Source organism: Tachyglossus aculeatus, chromosome 9 (assembly GCF_015852505.1).
Source record: "Tachyglossus aculeatus isolate mTacAcu1 chromosome 9, mTacAcu1.pri, whole genome shotgun sequence".
In the NCBI taxonomy this organism is placed as follows: Eukaryota; Metazoa; Chordata; class Mammalia; order Monotremata; family Tachyglossidae; genus Tachyglossus; species Tachyglossus aculeatus.
Genome location: NC_052074.1, coordinates 49150422 through 49173831, shown reverse-complemented (window position 1 = coordinate 49173831; position 23410 = coordinate 49150422). Strand labels below are relative to the sequence as shown.

Genomic DNA, 23410 nt, shown 5'->3' with positions numbered 1-23410 from the left:
ACCTCTGTGTGCAGGAGCTGTGACTGGGCACTTGGGAAACACACAAAAAAAGAACTAAGGTGTGTTCCCTGTCCTCGACAATCAAATGATGACTACAGACATAAATTGGCAAATAGGCCATAATCAAGTAAAGTACAGCTTCAGGTGAATACATGAATCCATAACAAATAAATGGATAAATAGTGCCAATGGGATGAAATGGCCAGAAAGAGGATGTGTTAATCGGGGGATTAGTGCCTTTTTAAGAGGGTTTCGAAAGAGGGGAGAGTGGTGATTCAGTGAAGCCGAGGTTAAGTGCACAGTCCAAAACTGGGGGAAAGGCAGAAATAATGAGTGGGGCATGTGAATTTTGAGTGAGGGAGAGAAAAACCCAGCTTTCTGGATGAAGACAACCTATGCCTGTCAGTCTTTCAGGCTAGTTTGGAACAAATTCCCTAGATGGAAGAATGAGATGCTATTGGGCAAAATAATAGTAACAATTGTGGTGTTTGTTAAGGGCTTACTACGTGCCAAGCACTGTGCTAAACACTGAGGTAGACACAAGATATTCATGTGGGACATAGCCCCTGTCCCACATGGGGCTCACAGTCTAAGTAAGGAGGGAAGACAGACATAAGGCTGAAATAGGAAGCAATGAAAATTGTTTGGATATGGGTCTCATTACTGATTTGCAGTTTGAGCCCTCATTTTCAAGATCTCAATCCAGATGTTTTGAGGGCTGACAAAATGAAATTTTCATTGAAGCCTCTATTCTCGTTTGCTTCTGCCTAAAAATTAACCTGGCACGATAAGTCGGGAACCATTCATGGGAGTAAAAGCAAAAAGAAAATAGGTCTTATAAATCTTTATCTCCACAGGAGGGTGCTCAGAGACCAGCAGGCATGGGGTCCAACGTCTCCACTCCTAATCACCCCCTGACCTCACGTAAACACTTTCCCACATCTAAAGAGTGTCATTTAGCACTAATGTCTAGCTCTCTCTGCTAATGCCCCAACTGCTGCACATCAAATGGTTCAGCCAAAAATTCTCCTTTTTTCTCCCCAGCACAAATACGGAATATCATAAAGTACATGACAAGATTTCAATTACTTTGAAAGCACAGAAAAAATGCATCTAGATATCCAGGGTAGCTATGTAAATATAACTGGAATCTGGCCAGATTGCAGGAACAAAAACAAGTTAGTGCTTGCTCTGTTTTTACCAGGATTGTGTTAATTTTGTCTTAATATACTCACTTTTATTGATTGCCGCTTACCATGTGTAAGTGGAAACTATAGCTTTTATACAAAGAACCTTGTAATTAATTGCATATCAGCTGAAAAATTTTGAGTTTTCACTGTTGCAGGATTATATTTAGGATCGTAATCAGGAAATTGCCCTCGGTTTTATCAAAAAAATTGCTGAAATGTTTAACATTAGGAAAAATATATACATGCTTCAGATGAACTGCTGTTGGGCTTTACTTTGCTTGTACAGGATGTGGTACATGACTATAGGGAAAAAAGGCTATTTTACCACAACTCAAACAGATATGTGCTAAAAGACTCAAGCTTAAAGATTCAAGATTACTCTGCAAAATTCTATAATTCCATTCTTTTTACTAGAGAAAGTGGCTCCAAATCCATCTTGAAGACATTAAGTATTTTGAAATTGGCTTTAGTAAGCTTTTTCCTAGAAGTCAATTTTTTTTTTTTTTACCTGAAGTCAAGTGCTAATAACTCAGTGAAACAGTACATTTCTGCTTAAAGGATTCAGAAATTATACTCCAACTATCAAACCTAGTCTCCCAATCATCGGGACAGGTCGCAGCTGATGGGAAAATGATGCTTTCTGAGTCGATCCCTCTAAGCGGTCTAAGGAGCAATAATGCTTGGATTATGACAAAATTAGAATGCAGGGGGGAGGCATACCTTTAGTTTGTGTTCTTTCCTGTTGATAATAACAGCTGTGATCTGTTGGTCCATAAAGATGAGAATAGTACAAAGCAAAGCTGGAATTATAGCAGCTATTACAGTCCACCAAGGATTTGGACCCAAAGGGGTAACAAACCATCCACGGTCATCTCTGGTAGGCTACACGAATGGAAGAGCAAACAGGGTTAGTCACTGGGGAGAAAGCTGCCTGTAAATGGTATTAAACACTTTCTTTAGTACCCAGTGAGCATAAATCACTATACTATTCCTCATACACACTGACCTGTAAGCCATTCAGCTCATTTAGTTTACCTTTTTCATAAAAATGGTGTGTGTTTGCTTTGTGACACTGATTAATTTAAAAAGACCCAAAAAGATCCCTTCCAGCCCCACATTTTGTTTTCTAATATCATGCAGCGGGATAATTATTCTTCTAGGTGGCAGTCAACATCATTTATTGGTAGTTCATGGTTGCAGAGGAGTGTGGAAATTATGTAAGAAAGTGGAAGCCAAAATTCCCTGCCCTTAAAAGCCTTGCAGTCTAGCAGGGTGAACAAAATTATTAAAATAAATAAGTGGAGAAAACAGAGATCATAAAGAAATGCCCTATAAAAACTGCTCTTCGAGATCTCCCCTAACCATGAGAACCTAAGAAATGCCATACTGGGACCAGAATAATAGACCATCTAGTCAAGAATTCAATCTCTGACAGTGAAAATTAAGAATTTTTGAAGGAACAATGACATGATTGCTCTCACTGATATAATAATAATTATAGTATTTGTTAAGCACTTACTATGTGCCACACTGTATATATCTATCCTTACGGTCGTGAATGTATAGAGGAGCAGCACGACGTAGCAGATAGAGCATGAGCTTGGGAGTCAGAAGGTCATAATAATAATAATACTAATGATGATATTTGTTAAGGGCTTACTATGTGCCAAGCACTGTTCTAAGCGCTGGGGGGGGATACAAGGAAATCAGGTTGTCCCACGTGGGGCTCACAGTTTTCAACCCCATTTGACAGATGAGGTTCTAATGCTGGCTCTACCACTTGTCTGCTGTGTGACCTTAGGCAGATCACTTTACTTCTCTGTGCCTCAGTTACCTAATGTGTAAAATGGGGCTTGAGACTGTGAGCACCAAATGAGACTGTGTCTAACTTGATTTGCTTGTATCCACCCCAGCACTCAGTACAGTGCCTAGGAATATAGTAAGCGCTTAAAAAATTCAGCGTGGCTCAGTGGAAAGAGCACAGGCTTTGGGGTCAGAGGTCATGGGTTCAAATGCCGGCTCCACCCATTGTCAGCTGTGTGACTTTGGGCAAATCACTTCACTTCTCTGGGCCTCAGTTACCTCATCTGTAAAATGGGGATTAAGACCGTGAGCTTCCCATGGGACAACCTGATCACCTTGTAACCTTCCCAGTGCTTAGAACAGAGCTTTTCACATAGTAAGCACTTAATAAATGTCATTATTATTATTATTATTATCTGCGATACCAACCTTTTCTCTCTCATCATCATCATCATCATCAATCGTATTTATTGAGCGCTTACTGTGTGCAGAGCACTGTACTAAGCGCTTGGGAAGTACAAGTTGGCAACATATAACCTGATAACCTCTTCCCCCTTCTAGACTGTGAGCCCGCTGTTGGGTAGGTACTGTCTCTATGTGTTGCCGACTTGTACTCCCCAAGCACTTAGTACAGTGCTCTGCACACAGTAAGCGCTCAATAAATGCGATTGATTGATTGATTGATTCATGGACCTATGAATCTATCGAAACCCTTCTCAAACTACCATCCGTAAAAACTTATCTTTTTCTCTACCATGCAACTATCATCTATGAATTTCTGTAACATTTGAGATTTTCTTTACTTTCTTGAAGCTTTGAGATTTCCTGCCTTTTCTGTGGAAAAAACTTCCATATACTTCCCACCTGCTGCATGAAACCAATTCATTCTGCACCTACTATCTTCAAGCTTCGATTGTTGGCCCCTCACCCTAATGCCGTTCAATTTGGTAAACCTTCATTTCTTCTTCCCTTTGCTGCAAACTTTGTAGTTTGGTATACTTCAAATAACACTCCCTTCCCCTTTGTCTTTTAAGACTGAGAGAGCCCAATCTTTTCACATTATTCTCATTTGGAATCTGCGCAATCATCCTGATCATTTTGGTTGTCCTTTTTTCTCCCTTTCCCAGATTCACTTTCTCTCTGAGTCCTTCCCAGGTTAATTCTCCCCTTACTGGGCCTTCCAATCACCACTGTCACTCCAAGTCTTTGTTTACTTTAATGAATTGTATATTAATATGTCTTGTCCCAGAACTAATCATCTTTATTTAGCTTTCTGGAACACTACTGTATAACTTCATTTTCTTGAATGTTCTATATTTGTGAAAATTCTAGATTCCTTATTAGAATTGAGTAATTTATTGAATACCCATTTAGTGTGGTGAACTGGACTCGGTGCTTGGGAAGTACAAAATAAAAAAGGAAATTTTCCTGCACACAAGGACCTTATGTTCTAACAAGGTAGGCAAAAGGGAAAATATTTACAACTAGAGAGGTCAAAAAGAAAGCGGGCATAGATACAGGAGTACTAAGGGAGGTGTAAATAATTTTGTGATTGCAAGAGTTGGTTGAAATGATAAGATGGCTCAGTGCATAGGGAAATGAATCCGAGAAAGCTTGTTGTAGGAGGTGGGAATTAAGGAGGGGTTTGAATGTGAGAAGAGTCGTGGTGTGTCTGATGTGAAAAAGGAAGAGGTTCTCAGCTGGAGTGAACATCATGAACATGGGGACATAGGCAGGAGAGTCAAACGTGAAATAAAAGATTGGCTGGTAAGGAATGAAGACAGCAACATGAGGAATAGCAGAGGGGAGCAGATAGTATGACGGGGTCAGGTGGTGGACAGCGTTGAAGAGGTCATGCGATATTTTCACATTTTCAGTCCTCCAGTGGGCCAGCACACTGTTCTGTACATGATGGGTACTCATATACTGACTCAATGGACGAAACTTGAACAACATCAACTGTGAAGAGTTGACTAAAGGTAAGGCTTCACAGAGGATTCTTGAGCAGTGTTCTGAACTGCAATGGGCACCATATGACTCAGAGTTAAGGAGGTAGAAGGTCACTCCAGGGTGGGGGGAAATGGCACAAGCAAAGGCTCAGGCAGTGAAAGGAAAGAGTGGGCGTGCAGAGGAAAGCAAGCAGGTTTTCTTGCCTTAAGGAAACAAACATTAGTCCATGGGCACAGAAGAACTGTTGATAAGGAGGTGCTTCTACACGGAGGTCCAAGATGTCCATGATTAGAAAATTTTTAGAAATTTAATTAAAGAGGCAACCAGCAGCCAATTTTTGATAGGCTTGTAAATTGGCAACCCCATGATTAAGTTTTTTTTTAATCGTGCAAGAGAGCAGTGAGATAAAGTATCTCAGATAGACAATTCAAACATCAAGACAGACTGTGACTGTGTTCTTAGTACAGCACTTAGTATCTACCTAAACACTTAGCACCTATTAAGCATTTAATAAACACTATAGGATTACTTACCTTGAAAACACTTGGAACTTGCAGCTTTGGAGATGGAATCCCAATGGCATAGTCAATTAGAACCATGGACAGAATGGTAAGAAAGACAGCAAAGTCACTCACTATAGACCGCACCTATAAATATTAAACAATACATTATTTGGTACAGAGAATTTAAAAAATGTAGCCACACAAAGAAAGGGCAATCAATATTCCTGGCTCACAGAATTAATCTTCCTTATGGCTCAGTGCCACAGAGTTACAATGATAAGGGCTCAATTCAATACATACAGGGTGATGAAAAGTGGAGCAAATGTGTGAGAATGTTACATTCCAAAATCCTGTTGTGGCCAAACCTGAATGCAGAGTTTTCCCAAAGACACAGGCCGATACACGTGTCCAGAGTTCGCAGGATCAAATATTTAGACAATTAGCAGCTGTTGGAGCATAGCTGCAATGATGGTTATTTACACATTTAAGCTTCCAAATATGTACGTCAAAAAAGGATTGTGGACATTGGAATCAGGCCTATCTGCAGTGCCAGGGTTTCCCCTTGACATTATAGCTGCTCAGGGATATTATCTTAAAATTATTATAAAATTACCATAGTCCAACCTTTGTCTCCTAAACTAAACTAACTTTCTGACATGTCAACACCACTGTTAACAAGTGTCATTAACCCCTGGGGACTTGAGGGCCTGAAAAGGTTAATGTGGGACCCCCAATCCTGACTGCATTTTGTACACTCAAAAATTGTCCTTTGCTATGAATATAAAAAGCCTATACAGGCTACAGAAAGACTAATTCTAGCTCAATCCTTAGTATTAATCTAGGGTGATGCTGGTAGCAACCTTTTTTGGTGGGAGGGATGTTCAAGTGGGATCCTAGAAGATGACAGCTCTGATGGGAGTGCAATGTCCCAGCGATCCAACGTCCCCGGGTACAATCCCTGCTTCTACTCACGGCTCTGGTGGGGGCAACTCGCTCCAATGCTGAGCTCAACTATTCTTCCTTGGATAGCACCGAGATATACAGCTCCAGTGTTCATTGAATGTCTACATTTTGTAATGAAACGTGGCCCGGCTACCTTTGTTGGGAAATATCGGCTAGTCTTGAACTGCTTCAGCATGGATGAGAGTGTCACCGTAGAGAAGAACAGGATCACGGACCAAAACAGAACGTCTGGGACATATGGGCCGTGATGCCCACAGGCTCTGCCAATGTACTCGCCATGCAATAACTTGCAATCCTGCCAAAGGGAACGTAAAAACACACAGGGAATTGAAGCACCTCTCATCAACGCCTACGCCCAACATATCTTGATAAGGATTCTTATGGCAAATGCTTCTTGGTACAAATATCAAAATGCCTTATGAATCTTAGTATTAGTGCTCAGAACGAGATGAAGAAAAGCTATTTTCTAATGGGCGCAAAAAATGAAGCCAGGAGGAATCAGTGGCCTTGCAGCAATCTTCTGGGTTTATCATTGGGTTCTATATTCCCTTCTGGGAGTTGAAACAAGATGAACAAAATGGAATCAGTACTGAGCCCAACGAGGGACAAGGACTGTGTCCGACTCATCTTTTATCTATCCCAGCGCTTCTACAGTGGTTGGCACATGTTTAGCGCGTAACAGAGACCACAATTATTATTAAACCCAGGTAAACATCAGATTATATGCTTCTTGAGGACAGGAGTTTTTGCTTCTGTTATTTATTTATTTATTTATTTTACTTGCACATATCTATTCTATTTATTTTATTTTGTTAGTATGTTTGGTTTCGTTCTCTGTCTCCCCCTTCTAGACTGTGAGCCCACTGTTGGGTAGGGACTGTCTCTATATGTTGCCAACTTGTACTTCCCAAGCGCTTAGTACAGTGCTCTGCACACAGTAAGCGCTCAATAAATACGATTGATTGATTGATTCTGTTGAACACTCCCAGGTGCTTAGGACAGTGCTTTAGCACTCATTAAAGTGCTCAAGAGAGCACTGATTGATTTGAGAAGTCATTCGAGGATACACCTCTCTCACACCTATAAGGCAGTATGACAGCAGCATATGAATATTCATGAGTATGAGAAGACGTGCAAACAGAAAGAAAGAAGAATAAGCCAGCTTGTGCTCAGAGTACTGTCTAGCAGGAAGAAAAGGAAAATTGAGGCTGAAGTTCTTGAAAAAGTTCGTGGAAATAAAGCAATGAGAAGGATTATTTTGGGTTGAAAATCTCAAAAATCATCATCATCATCATCAATCGTATTTATTGAGCGCTTACTATGTGCAGAGCACTGTACTAAGCGCTTGGGAAGTACAAATTGGCAACATATAGAGACAGTCCCTACCCAACAGTGGGCTCACAGTCTAAAAGGGGGAGACAGAGAACAAAACCAAACATACTAACAAAATAAAATAAATAGGATAGATATGAAATAGTAGCTTGAAGCACTTTGACTGACACTGGAAAAGTGAGAGAAGGGATATCTAGAACAATTTTGTTGTACTAATACGGGCAAATGGCAACATGATGGTGATCTTTGCTTTCTCTTTGTAGGATTTCTGGGACTACACAATGTTTGTCTAGCTAATGTCGGCACCACAAGGTGGCAGCATACTCCACAAAATTGTTGAACCATTACACTGCGTGGAAAAATCAATGTCCTTTTCGGTTTTTGTTTTTTTCCCATTTTGCTTCAGTGGCAGGATCTTCAGCAATATTTTAACTAATTGTACTTTTGTTAAAAATTAAGGAATGAACAATTTAAGGACAACTGTCTTTTCTGACATAAAATGTGAACCCAATTAGGCTCTTGGTCCAAATTTAGCAATTTAGATGGAAGTAGGGAACCGTGAGCAGAACTAGTCTCAAACCTGCAATGGAGGAACCACTAAAATGATCTCAGAGATCACGGTGCTGTTAGCCCTAGCACAGCTGCCTCAATTTAAAATTAGGCTAAAAACTAAAAATGTAATACCTGATAATCATTTCATTGAGAGTATCAATTATTTTGATTTATTACATTGGTGGCCGCACCAAAATTATCGGCTGGCTACCCAAATCAAACTCACTGTTTTGAATCGAAAGCTAAACGTCATTAATGATCAGCAAAGTTTGTGAAAGAACAGGACAAGCCTAGTGGATAGAGCGTGGGGCTGGGAGTCAGAAGGTCCTAGGTGCTCAATAAATACCATTAATGGACTGACTGATTGATTCATGCTAAAGGAGTTGTTGCAACACAGAGGCAGTTAGTCCTGAGGTTTAACCAAAAGTGCAGCCAGGCTACAAACCCCACTGAATGACCCAAAAGGGTCAGCCCAGCACTGGGAAACAGTAGCCTTCTCCCAGCCCAGTGCTCAATTGGTTCCAGTACTCAACTGGTTCCAGTGCTTCTCTCTCAGGATGGGAGTTTACAGACTGGATGGAGCTGGGAGATGTGTTCTCTCCTGGCCCTCATCCTTCTAGTCCTGAGAACTGTACTAAGCACTTGGGAGGCTGCAGTCGAGTTGGTGGTGGTAATCACAATAACTGCATAATTTTTTAAGCTCTTACTATGCGCCAAGCACTGTAATAACCACTGGGGGTAGATCCAAGATAATCGGGACTCACATGGGGCTCAAAGTCTAAGCAAGCGGGAGAACACGCACTGAATCCTCATTTTGCGGATGAGAGAACTGAGTCACAGAGAAGTTAAGTGACCTTTCCAGTCCTGGTTGCAGGTGATAGGAACGAGTCCTAGCAGCAAACACTGGAAGAGGGTGTGCCTGCCCTAACCATAATATAATAATAATAATAATAATGGCTTTTGTTAAGTGCTTACTAGGTGTCAAGCACATTACTAAGCACTGGGGTTGATTCATTATAAACAGAGTGGACATAATTCCTGGTCCACGTGGGACTCACAGTTTAAGAGGGAGAGAGGACAACTATTTAAACCCCATTTTCACAGAAGAGGAAAATGAGGCCCAGAGAAGTTAAGTGACTTGCCCAAGGTCCCACAGCAGCCAAGTGACAGAGATGGGATTAGAACCCAGGCCCTCTGACTCCAAGGCCCACGGTCTTTCCACTGGGTCCTGTTGCTTCTCTGTCATCTTTTATTACTGGCACGGCTAAGGCTTCCTGGAAGCAACAGCCCAGTGGGTGTGAAATACAGGCAGAATGTGTCTGGCTCTACGGTGGCCAAGTTGGCTGCTGTTCCACGAACTAGGGACGGACTAGAAAGACTCAGGTGGCTCCTTGCTGTCTCCTGCAGCCTAGTTGTGAATTAATCTTCCCTCAGTGCAGGAAGCAGCACGACAGGTCTCTCTCCCACAAGTGGTTCCAGTTGCCGGCTGGGTTGAGGCAGCCCTGCGATTTAAGATACAGTCTGAGGGCTTTACTGCTGTCAAGCCCGAGCAGCCCCTCAATTAAAGCCAAAGCACCAATCCTGAAGGAGGCAGGGGCTCTCTCTGATCTGATTATCCGGCTTCTATCCCAGCACTTAGTGCAGTGCTTGATGCAGAGTAAGCACTTAAATACCCCAATCATTATTGTTATTATCACAGCAGCAGGTGGGAACAGGGCCTTGGGCATACACGTCCCTGGCTTCAAAAACAAAAATGAGGTTGGCACCAAATGCACATACCCTCAGCCAGACTGTTGGGAAGCAGAGAAGGAGAAAGCGGAACAGCTTTCAGGACAGAGGGAAGTGAGGTTTAAAATAATCGGCAGCATCCCAAAATGTCATAAACTGAGCCGGCAGTAAACCCTGAGCACATTGGATGCCCAAGGAACTGATAGGTCAGCCCAGTCTCACTCTCAGTGCTGGGCTGCAAAGTCTTCCAGTAATAACTGTGGCATTTAAGTGCTTACTAGATGCAAGACACTGCTCTACATACTGGGGTAGATACGAGGTAATTGGGTTGGACACAGTCCATGACATCCCTCATTGGGCTCAGTCTTAATCACCATTTTACAGATTAGGTAAACTGTGGCACAGTTAAATGACCTACCCAAGATCACAGAGCAGACAAGTGGCAGAGCTGGGATTAGAATCCAGATCCTTCTGACTCCCAAGCCTGTGCTCTATCCACTAGACAGGGAGACTTTAACTTCTCACCCATTTAATCTCTAAGAGTGTGTTCTCCTGCTCTTCACCTCCCCTAATATTTCACCGAAGCAAGTAAACACCATGCTGCCATTATTGAAAATCAAAATCCCCAACTAGCTACTGTCCAGAAATGGCTTATAAGAATGCTGAAAACCAGTCTTCTGTGGTTCAGTTGAGAGGCTAGCAAATCACCCCTCCCCAACGACGTAACATGAACAACTGGAGGAGTGTTTTGTGGTATAAATGAAAGTTTATAGATTATTTCCACAAATGGCAGCTTTGGTTTTACCATCTGATAGAATTTAGGTCAAATCCAATGTTGTCATTTAATGTGTTCTGACAATCTCAGTCAGATACCCCTGTTGTTTGTAGGGAAATTTCATTTCCGAGCAATTCACCAAGGGCTGCCTCCAGCTTTCCATATTAGCAACTAAATGGTACGGTTTATCTCAGAGTTCTTTACACAGAGACTCATGAAGCCAAACAGGTGACTCCTGAAATTCTTTTAACAGTTATCTTATGACATGCATGACAGAGTGATGGTTTTTGCATTATAATAGACCCAAGGAGATAAAATTCATGCACTCGTTCATCTTTCAGTTTTTCACTTACTGACAGAGTTAAGTTTTCCCATGTTATGTCAGAAGCCGAGATATTGTGGTCACTCCAAGCCTTCAAGGTATTATTGCTAGGATTGTGGGGTTCCACACAGTTACATCTGAAAAGGCAAAACAATGTCTTTTTTCACTTATATATTGTAATAATCAGTCTAAAATGTGTCCAAGATAATAATCATGATGGCATTTGTTAAGCTTTACTGTGTGCCAAGCACTGTTCTAAGCACTGGCACATCACCAACAGATGACCCCCACAGTCCTTAGAAGCCTGTAAGGCCAGAAACCCATGATTGTCACCCCCTGCCTTGACCCTGACTGGCCCAGACCAAATCTGTGACCTGTTGGGATCACGTCTAGCCTGACTCTGACCAAGTTGTGGCCTGTCAGCACCAGGCCCAGCCTGATCCCAGGCCCACTTGTTGGAGGAAGGTCAGGTTTGGGAGTGCTTTGACCTGTGCACAGTTAGTTGTCCTTGTGACCTCCTGGACTTCTAGTTCCCACATCCACATATGTATCCTTTCAGTGTGGGAATGTCAATGCCCTGGGTTATACACATGTGGCAGAGAGATTGGAGGGGGCTCTGTTACAAAAACGTGGTGCATTCATTCATGCATGCATGCATGCCAGCACTACTGCCACCCTAAAACCCCTCTTTAGCCCACAGACCCCCAAAATGGGGAGAGAGGAAGCAGAGGGCAGGGTCAAGCACCTGGTCTGACACAGCTCTTTTTGTTGCCCAGGGCCAACAAGACTCAATGGGCTGGTCATGCTTGAAGACTGAAGGTGAGTCCAGACCATGAGTACCTAAAGCCATGCAGTTTTGTGCTGCTTCTCCTTCTTTATAATAATGATGGTATTTGTTAAGCGCTTATTATGTGCCAAGCACTGTTATGTCATAATACAAAGTAATCAGGTTGTCCCACGTGGGGCTCAGAATCTTAATCCCCATTTTACAGATGAGGTAACTGGCACAGAGAAGTTAAGTGGCTTGCTTGTCAGACAAGTGGTGGAGCTGGGATTAGAACCCCCATCCTCTTACTCCCAAGCCCATGCTCTTTCCACTAAGCCAAGCTGCTACCCATCAGCTGCTAGTCCAAGTCTCCCCTGCATCATTACATGCTTGACAACCACGAGAAATGTCATATACCCTCACCCTCTGTTTCAAAAGGTTATGAAAAATGGACAGAATTCCAAATGGCTTTATTTGGTCAGCCTACAATCTAGCTAGTAAGGATGACAAGTTATTGAAATGCATGGTCCTCGTACTGCTATTGACTTCCTTTTTTTACAGATGAGCAACCCTTAAGCTATGTAAGCCTTCCCTTCTGCATCTTTTATTCCCCTTAAGGATTTTGATATTCTCCCTTCCCCAGCCCCACAGCACTTATGTACACATCCATCTGTAATCTATTTTAATCTATGTTCCCCTTTGTATGTAAGATATTTTTGGGCAAGGACCATCTATGCCTACTCCTTTGTATTGTATTCTTCCAAGTACTAGTACAGTGATCTGCCCACTTAAGCATTTGTTTTTTGTTAAGTGCTTGTTATATGCCAAATTCTGTACTAAGTACTGGGGTTTATATAAGCTAATCAGGTTGGACACAGTCCCTGTCCCACAGTGGGCTCATAGTCTTAATCCCCATTTTACAGATGAGGGAACTGAGACACAGAGAAGTGAAGTGACTTGCCCAAGGTCATACAGCAGGCAATTGGCAGAACTGGAATTAGAACCCATGCCATGATAAAGCAGGCTAGACTGTGAGCCCGCTGTTGGGTAGGGACCGTCTCTACATGTTGCCAACTTGTACTTCCCAAGCGCTTAATACAGTGCTCTGCACACAGTAAGTGCTCAATAAATACGATTGAATGAATGAATGAATGCCCTTCTCTCAATAAGTGCTCAATAAAACCAGTGATTGATTGATTTTTCTGGGCTTCCGGGGATGACAAACAGCTCACTGAAGATGACTCTATGGGGTCTTTCTGCCAAAGGATTTTGACAAAAAGCTATAAACTGAGTTTTTCCCAAATCAAGAAAACAATCAATCGTATTTATTGAACACTTACTGTATGCAGAACACTGTACTAAGTGATCGGGAGAGTACCATTAAAAACAGAATTAGTAGACATGTTCCCTGCCCATAAGAAGCTTACAGTTTAGAAGGCTGTATGTGTCCACAAGGACTCAAGGAAAGGTTATTGTCCATTTCAGTTAGCATCCTGAGCTCCTAATAGAAGACATGCTAAGCTGGAGCAATCAGAAAATATGACAAAGGTCTTCTTCACTGCCTTCCCTCAATGCCACAGCACTCTGTCCTAAAATATACAACATTGGGTTGGAATGGGAGGGAATACATGAGGGTGTTTTAGTGTTAACTTCATCCTGAACTTTGCTTTGAGCACAATTTATGATAAAGCATTTGTTAAGGCTGACTGGTAAGGAACAGCTCATCTTTACCATGAAATGTTCAAAAAGAGTGCAATGAAAAATTTCAGCCCTGGAGTAGCTGTGCACTCAATGTCTGTCAAGTGAGTAAATGGAAAAACTAAAGTGAAACCCCTACTGCTGACAACCATGTAGTGGGGGATATTTTATGCCTTTAAATGCCATATTTGCCTAACATTACACTCCACTGCTCTTTACTGCCAGAGCTCAGACAGCACCTTAACAACCTCTAAGTTACACTAATGGTTTCATGGTGATTTGATAAGTATTGTAATTAAATGTCTCCATTTGGGAGAAACTGCTTTTACTTAAAGACATAATGGACAAGCTCTGCTATCGTACCAGAGCTGATTGCTTATGTACTTTCCTGGAAGAGATAATGTGATAGAACAGCTGGAGTTTTGCCCATTCTCACTGATCTCAGTCCATCAGAGTGGGAGTTTTAGTAAAACTAGTGATAGTATTTATTAAATAGAATGATGACTAGAACACTTTTTTCCATTTGGGTTACTTGTTTGCCATCATGGCTAATTTCAGCAATTCCTCTTGAAGGTGGACAATTGGTGGTTGGCTTATTTTCAAACCTCTTTCCTGATGAAAGCAAGTCCCTTTAAAACCTGCAGCAAGATATGGGCCGTGCAACATCATCATCAATCGTATTTATTGAGCGCTTACTATGTGCAGAGCACTGTACTAAGTGCTTGGGAAGTACAAATTGGCAACATATAGAGACAGTCCCTACCCAACAGTGGGCTCACAGAGTCTAAAAGGGGGAGACAGAGAACAAAACCAAACATACTAACAAAATAAAATAAATAGAATAGATATGTACAAAGAAAATAAATAGAGTAATAAATATGTACAAACATATATACATATATACAGGTGCTGTGGGGAAGGGAAGGAGGTAAGATGGGGGGATGGAAAGGGGGACAAGGGGGAGAGGAATCAAGTAACATGTAATCAAGGTGACAAACTTCAGCCATGTTTGAAATTAATTCAATCACATGGTATTTCAGTGTTAATGTGAGCCTGATAGTGTCGAAGACACCCGCCCTTTTACAGATGACGAGCTTGTGAACTGTAGACAAATGTCCCTCTCCCTCCTCCCCTACACATCCTGGTCCAGAGGAAGCTTTAGAAACAGAGGGATGGGTTGGCATGAGCCATCTTTATGGAAGATTACTCCTTCTTCCTTTCAATAGCAAAAGGGCATTCTATCTGGGCCACTGTTTCCATTCTTGAGAAGCAACATGGCCTAGTGGAAAGAGCATGGGCCTAGGAATCAGAGGACCTGAGTTCTAATCCCAGCTCTGTACTGTCTCCTGTGTGACTTTGAGCAAGTCACTTAACTTCTCTGGGCCTCAGTTACTTCACATGCAAAATGGGGATTAAGACTGTGAGCCCAATATGGATGGGACAGGGACCATGTCCAACCCAATTATCTTGTATATACCTCAACACTTAGTACAGTGCCTGGCACATAATCAGCCCTTAACAAATATCATAAAAAAGTAGAGGGATGGGAATATAATTGGGAAAAGAAGGTCATAGATCTGGAGCTCCATTTAGGTTTCTATTCTTATTAAAAAGGTAATAGGAGTGGTCAGATTTGGGTTTTGGGCTAAACTAGGAAACCATAAAGATTGGAAGGCAGAGGGGGGTTGGGGAGATCGGTAAAATGCCTAGTATAGTTGGTTTAGAAGAAAAGAGCTGAAGAGCTCTCAAGCGCTTAGTACAGTGCTCTGCACACAGTAAGCGCTCAATAAATACGATTGAATGAATGGTGGTGAAGGGAGCAAGTGCCTTAAAAAAAACTTCTCCCCTCCACTGATCTTTTCTTAGTTTTAGGTTTTGGCTGTCCTGAGGTCTAGGAGTTCTAACAGGAAAAAAAAAAAGCTCTACATTTGAAAATGTCTGTAATTGCACAACTCTTTACGATTAAGGATTTTAGGATTTTCTAGCAAGAATACCCAACACCCAAACTCTCTGCCTGTATTTTCTCATTTACAGTTCTCTCATTTGGGGATTAAATACTTGTTCTCTCTCCCTCCTAGACTGCAAATCCTATGAGGGAAAGGGACAGAGTCTGATCTGATTATTATGTATATACTTCCCCAGGGCTTATAACAGTGTTTGCCACATAGTAAGCGTTTAATAAATTCCGCTATTATTATTATTACTGCAAAGAGTACAAAAGAACTTTGGTGGAGATTTAATCCAGTACAACACCCTCCACTCTGCAATTCACACACCCAAGCCTAATGTTTCCATATGAATAGGAATTCCCTAAATAAGACTGTCTGTCTTCAATCTTTCAAGTCTTGCATTTACCTAAACTTTAATAGATGGCATATTTCGGAAGTTCAATGTGAACTCTCATACTATATGACATTAAATCACTTTTACCTTGCATTAAAAAGATTAACATGTTTTCATGGTATATTTAGCCCCTTGAATCATTAGAAATTAGAAAGTTCTACTCATTTTAAATTGAAATCAAGACCAAGCAAGGCAGGAAGCCTGTGAAATAAAGTACACATTACAGTGTCAAGGGAAATCATAAAGATTCATCACCATGCCAAAAAGGCACTTGTGCAATTGTCCAAGAATTAAGATATTAATAATATTTGCTTGGGGCAATATTAGCAGTTAAGACTTTAATAAAGGATACCAAGGGTAAGACGACTAAATGGCTGTCCTTACATTAACACATGCTATTTCTGTAGTATTTTGCCCTTCATTTTCATGCATGAAACTAGAAAATCCGAGCCTATGTATCTCTATATAGAGGGGATCACATGAGTCTGGCCTAATTCAAAGTCCTCATTTTAATAAATCACAATGGGGTACAGAGAATTCTAATAAAACTGTCCTTGGAAATGGATGGTAGCTAGAGTGGTAAATGGGAGGAGGGAATTACCATGACAACAAATAAACACTAATTAGTGGGGAAAAGGTCACAAAAACAAGACATACTTAGAGTATCATGTGGACCTCAAAACCAAACCAAGTAAAGGTTTTATGCAGGAGCACTGACTAAACTATGAAAATACTCACCCTGCATAGCTAATTTCTTTGAGATAACGATACTCTCCCATCAAGAATGCCAGATGTGTTTTAGTACTGAGATTTCAGAACCGAGAACCTATGCAGAGGAACTGATTATAGTGACAGTGGTTTGTGCAGCTCTACTCATGCTCTGGATGCTTCCCTTTAAAAACGTGCATCACATTTCAAAGGCTGTTTGGGCCTCAGAAGAAGTTGATAGAGTTCATTTTATCCTGAACCTAAGTTTTCTGTAATCATTATGAATTACAGTGTTATTCCTTTTCCTAGGACTACTACAAGCAGCGTGGGAAGCAGCGTGGCTTAGTGGCAAGAGTCCGGGCTCAGGAGTCAGAGGTTGTGGGTTCCGATCCTGGCTCTGCTACTTGTCAGCTGTGTGACCTTGGGCAAGTCACTTCACTTCTCTGGGCCTCAGTTCCCTCGTCTGTCAAACGGGGACTAAGACTCTGAGCCCCACTAGGACAACCTGATCACCTTGTATCCCCCCCAGCGCTTAGAACAGTGCTTTGCACATAGTAAGCGCTTAACAAATGCCATCATCATTATTACTATTATTACAAGAAGCTTTAAGCATATCCACAAAGCAATTTTGTCTTGTCCCATGCATAATGGCTGAATCAGGTCTGCTCGCCCGCTGATTTATGAATTTTATCCACTGCCTGTTCCTCTTCACTTCTAAAAGTAAACTCACTACTCTTCTTTGGAAAAAAAAATCCTTAAAGATCCTTGTGTCACTCCTGTGACTAAACCTGGCTTCCCTTTCCCCATTTCTTGTAATCTCTTTTCTTAATGAGATGATCAAAATCAAACAGTGATGGAGGATTTCATCTTTCATCCTCAGGGAATATATTTTGTGTATAGAGCATAAATTCTGTAGAATTCAAACCTCCAGATTCTGATTAATTCACCCATACAGTTTATCACTCTCACTGTTTCCAAATCAGGTTTGTATTTGCTTTTGGGTTTTGCCATACTTCTACAAGAAAAGACATTTTGAAAAGTTTTTGCAGATGGTGCCTCTCTCTCTCTCACTGTCAACCTCTTGCTTGTGCTCCACTCCTATTCCTCTCTGGAATTCCCTCCCCCTTCAAAGACCACTATCTAACCATCTTGCAAGCCTTAAAAAAATCACATCTCCTCAAGGAAGCCTTCCCTTAGCTAATCTCTCGCTTCCCCGCTTATTGTCTCACCTACTGCATTACCATTCCACTTGAGTCTTCACCCCCACGAGCACATACATAGGAGGTCACCTCCCACCCCACCACCAACTCCCTCCACCTGTCCTCTTGCACCAAACTGGTCTTTCAGGATGTGATGCACATCGTGATTGGCAAGGGCTCAGAAAAGTTGCCATATTACATTTTCATTCATTCATTCGTATTTATTGAGTGCTTACTGTGTGCAAAGCACTGTACTAAGCACTTGGAAAGTACAGATCGGCAACAAATCAGCCCATTTCATGGGTCCTCTGTGCAAGAAAATGGTTCAATAACACTGACACCTAGATGCCGGGAAGCAGCATGACTTAATGGAAAGAGCACGAGCTTGGGAGTCAGAGGTCATGGGTTCAAATCCCGGATCCGCCAATTGTCAGCTGTGTGACTTTGGGCAAGTCACTTAACTTCTCTGTGCCTCAGTTACCTCATCTGTAAAATGGGGATTAAGACTGTGAGCCCCATGTGGGACAATCTGATCAGCTTGTATCTTCCCCAGCGCTTAGAACAGTGCTTTGCACATAGTAAGCGCTTAACAAATATCATCATCATTATTATTATTATTATTGGTTGCTCATGCTGCCCCCCTAGAGGGGACCCTTGTCCAATAAAAGCCGTCGGGTTTGGTGGGCACTGCATGGCGTGCCAGAATCACTACTGAGAAGCAGCGTAGCTTAGTGGAAAGCGCCCGGGCTTGGGAGTCAGAGATCACGGGTTCTCATCCCCAAGCGCTTAGTACAGTGCTCTGCATACAGTAAGCGCTCAATAAAGCATGGCTGAGTCACTACTGAGAAGCAGCGTTACTCAGTGGAAAGAGCACAGGCTTTGGAGTCAGAGGTCATGGGTTCAAATTCTGGCTCCACCAATTGTCAGCTGTGTGAGTTTGGCTAAATCACTTCATTTCTCTGCCTCAGTTACCTCATCTGTAAAATGGGGATTAAGGGTGTGAGCTCCCCGTGGGACAACCTGATCACCTTGTAACCTCCCCAGTGCTTAGAACAGCGCTTTGCACATAGTAAGTGCTTAATAAATGCTATCATTATTATTATCTGTAAAATGGGGATTAAGAATGTGAGCCCCGTATGAGACAGACTGTGTCTAACTTGATTGGCTTGTATAATAATAATAATGATAATGGCATTTATTAAGAACTTCCTATGTGCAAAGCACTGTTCTAAGCACTGAGGAGGTTACAAGGTGATCAGGTTGTCCCACGGGGGGCTCACAGTCTTAACCCCCATTTTGCAGATGAGGTAACTGAGGCACAGAGATGTGAAGTGACTTGCCCAAAGTCACACAGCTGACAGTTGGCAGAGCTGGGATTTGAACCCATGACCTCGGACTCCGAAGCCTGGACTGTTTCCACTGAGCCACGCTGCTTCTCACCAGTGCTTAGTACAGTGCATGGCACATAGTATGTGCTTAAATAGCATAAAAAACCATCAACATTCATCTGCAAATCTGTAGGATAACTACATCTTTAACACACACACACGTCTACAGGTATGTGTATATGCTTATGCACATACATTACTGTATGCCTGTCTCTGTTCAATTCTATTCGCAACAAGCTGGGATTCTGTCTTGAAGCTGGTGCTCACAAGTGGTGTGTTCACTGCTAATTCCAGCTGAAAACGCTTTAGCTCAATGCAGCATCCCCGTGGGACCACGGTTTTGATGTGCACTGCAGGATAACTTGTAGTTCAATCCTGCCTGGTGGGCTCACAGGTGTATTGTGGGTGGATTTCTGGGCTTGGTAAAAGTCCAGGAAGAAGCTCTCAGTTACAACTCGGTGAGACCCCTTCATTTCACAAAAAATACATATTTTCCAACAGTAAGAACACAAACAAAAAAGGAAACCAGATTATAGCATCAGTCTGGGACAGGACATTCAGGATAAAGAGCACAGCATTAACTTCAGAGGAACCCAGGCCACCATTCTAACAATTACCTCAAAGGCAGGATGCCCTCAAAAGGTAATGACTGGGGCACCCCCAAACCGGAGAAACTCTTCTGGAATAACTGGATTGAAGGCCTCCCAAACCACCCAAAATTCGCCCTGTAGACCAATAGGCAAGTGAATGACCTCAACAAAGCTTCACTTGCCCATAATGGAAGTACGAACACAAATACCACCCAACCTGTGAACACCATCCAGAAGACAGCATCGCTAATTTCGCCAGAAGTAAGGCCAGACAAACAGAAATCCTTGAAAAATGCACTATGCTGGAGACAATAAAAAAAATCCAGGTAGCCCAGGTATATTACTATGAACTTTGCAGGTACTTCAACAATAATAATAATAATAATAGTATTTGTTGAGCATATACTATGCTAATGCTAAGCACTGTACTAAGTGCTAGGGAAGATACAAGATAATCAAATTGGATAGAGCCACTGTTCTCACTCAGGGCTTATAGACGAGGAAACTTAAGTGCCCCGTACAGTGCTCTGCACACAGTAAGCACTCAATAAATAGTCCTGAATGAAGCACAGAGATGTTAAATGACTTGTCCAAGGTCACACAACTGGCAAGTGTGTTATCCAGAATTGAAACCTTGAGAAGCAGCTCCCTCTCTCTGCCCTACCCCCTTTCCCCTCCCCACAGAATTTGTGTATATTTGTACATATTTATTACTCTATTTTATTAATGATGTGTGCATAGCTATAATTCTATTTATTCTGATGGTATTGACACCTATCTACTTGTTTTGTTATCTGCCTCCCCCTTCTAGACTATGTCGTTGTTGGGTAGGGAACGTCTCTATATGTTTCCTATTTGTACTTCCCAAGCACTTAGTACAGTGCTCTGCACACAGGAAGTGCTCAATAAATACAATTGAATAAATGAATGAAAACCATCCCTTTCTCTGTCTCATACTATAAATCTTAGAAACAAAACTGAATAATGGCAGGGTGGTCCTACCTAAAGCAGGTCCTTTGTATGGGTAAGGAACAAGTCCAAAGTAGGGATGAGCTAGGGAAACAGAATTAAATCAGGCACAGGTCCAGTGTATGAGCTTGTTGGTACAAGCAATACACAAGATCATATTACTTTCGTAAATGTGTTCCCAGATGGATCCCTCCTCTCTCTCCCATGCCTAATCCTGCAAAGGCCTACTGCTTTGCAGCACCAATTTTATAAACTTAAAGTAGCCTCAGGCTTCTCAGTCAGATAAGTACCAGGCCTGCAGGTTTAAGAAAAGTCCAAACTGTGGGAGGCACCTGTGGGCAGTATGTTCTGATCCTAATGCTCTTAAAAGAAACAAATGGCCAGTTTGATTGAATCCAAGTACCTTAAGATATGCAGCACCGTATGTTCACCGGGAAAGAAAGAAGTACTAGAGAAAATAGAGCTCATACAAGTCTCTCTCAGCCCATAAGCACAAAGTAAATATGGAGATGGATTCTCCTTAGCAACCAGAAGAGAGAACAAGCAGATAAACCAGAAGACAGCAATACCCTGGCCCACATTAGGCACTCAGTGTGCAGAGGGGAATGTGGATTCTACAGCAGAGTGAGCACTTCACTTTTATACCATATAATTATTTTCAAAACATCTAATATTGTCCTCTGCATACAATAGATTATTTAATGAATAATGAATCATTTTCAACCATTTGAGCAATGCATTTTTAAGGAGCTCTATGCTGGCTTTATTAAAAGAATACTCCTGGAAATGGTTATAATTAAACTGTAGTGGAGGGAGGGGATACCTTGAAATTCTCATCTGTGAAAGATTTCCAGAGCCTCCAAGCACCTTCTTTCAGAAGGACCAAGTACAGGAGAAATATAGAAAACTGACTCATGAAACATGAAGGCAGGACAATTTTAGGATTTCTAACTGGCATAATGGAACTTTTTCCTCTAGGCTTTAATGGAGTCAGATTGCTCAACAAGACTCAGCCCGAAAAATTCAGCAATGTCTAAAACAGATTATCAGGTTTCCAGGAGGGACAAGGTCTTTGTTCTTAAAAAAAAGAAATCTAACAAGTTTGCATTAGAAAATAGATTTGCACTGACTCATTGCTCTTGCTCTCCTTGTGCACTCAGCCATCTGTACTCTGCCTGGACTTTGGACGCTGGTCCGTCTATGAGCTAACTCTACTCTTCAGGGAAGCCATGCCCCAAAGGAGGAGGCACTCACTGTAAAGACAGCCTTACTCTAGCCAGCAAAGGAAGTTTATTCTGTAAATGTGAACTGCCTGGAAATCCATAAGTCATCCTAGGTGAAAGCAAACATTCCAAAATTAAAAGAAACAATGGCAAAATATATATTTAGGTTTTGGAGGCTGCTGGGGGCTTTAGCAGCAACTGAGTTGATTCTTGGTAAACTGTTGGTTAGCTGGAGCAGATTTCTGTGATCGTGAACACTGTCTCACCTCCCTTTCAGAGTTAGGTTCAAGGAGGCAAACTGCTGAGGCTTAGTTGACAACCGCTTCCCCCTAGGTCTATACCACTATTCCACAGGGCTTTAGTGCTTCAGTATTGACTAAGAAGTAAGATCAGCTTCATTAAATTTGTCATTATTTATTCAAGTCCCTTTTCCATATCTAGGGAGTTACTCTGCAGAAGTCTCAGGCCAAATGGTGATAAATTTAGGGAATGCAACCATTCAGTCTGTATTTTCCCACTCCACAAGAACCTCCCTCTCCCTTCTATGTCACCCTTGCTCTTGGATTTGTATCCTTGAAGCACTTGATATTCATCCCACCCTCAACCCCACAGCACTTAAGTACATAACCATAATTCATTTTTAACGTCTATCACCCCCCCACCACACTGTAAGCTCCTTGTGAGCAGGGAACATGTCTATCAAGCCTGGTGTGGGCAGGGATTGTCTCTCTCTATTGCTGAACTGTACTACAATGCTCTGCACACAGTAAGCACTCAAATATAATTGACTGAATGAACGACTATGGCATAAAAATTCATGTCCTATATTATGGGCTTAATTTTCCTCTGCCTTTCCTATCATTTTTACTTGTATCAATTAAAGAAAACTAATTACTTTTGAGTCCCCACATGGTACAGTGTTACAAAGAATGCCAGCCTCATCTGATGGCTCAAGAGACAGACAGCCTAAGTTTTATTGCAAACTTCTGCTAATGATTAAAATATTTTTAGGGTCAAGTATTTTAGTTGAGTGCGTGGCACTCAGTGGGTGCTCAATAAATACTATAACTACTACATAGTTTAGTTACATATCCCTATTAGGGGCCTAGGTATTTATACTGGCACTTTGCAATGTTTGGAGACTAGGTGACCTCCATGTCTCAGATGCTTGAAGTTCAACTGATGGAAATGGTTGAATAAATTTGAAGCATTATGATCAGGATTATTCACATTCTTCTGAGTTCCATCTTGATAGGCAAAATGGAAGCATGGCTCTTACCATACAAGTTTTTCAATGACCTATGCCCAAGTAAATCTACAGCTGCTTCTCTCCACTCACTGCAAATCAGAAATAATACACTATATAAACAAGAAAAGAATTTCCTGTACACACCGGTGGATGAACAGG

At 41.8% G+C, this 23410-nt stretch overlaps 1 protein-coding gene across 5 annotated transcripts in view; it reads right to left on the bottom strand.

The window, feature by feature from the left end:
* Positions 1-23410, bottom strand: part of SLC4A10 (solute carrier family 4 member 10) — a 223203-nt gene that overhangs the window by 25927 nt on the left and 173866 nt on the right. For all 5 annotated transcript variants that reach the window (XM_038750972.1, XM_038750973.1, XM_038750974.1 and 2 more), the window contains 4 exons: positions 11150-11255; positions 6543-6704; positions 5477-5590; positions 1911-2072 (listed from right to left, as the gene is read on the bottom strand). In XM_038750972.1, coding sequence (XP_038606900.1) covers positions 1911-2072; positions 5477-5590; positions 6543-6704; positions 11150-11255 — 544 coding nt within the window. The remainder of the gene's footprint in view (positions 1-1910; positions 2073-5476; positions 5591-6542; positions 6705-11149; positions 11256-23410) is intronic.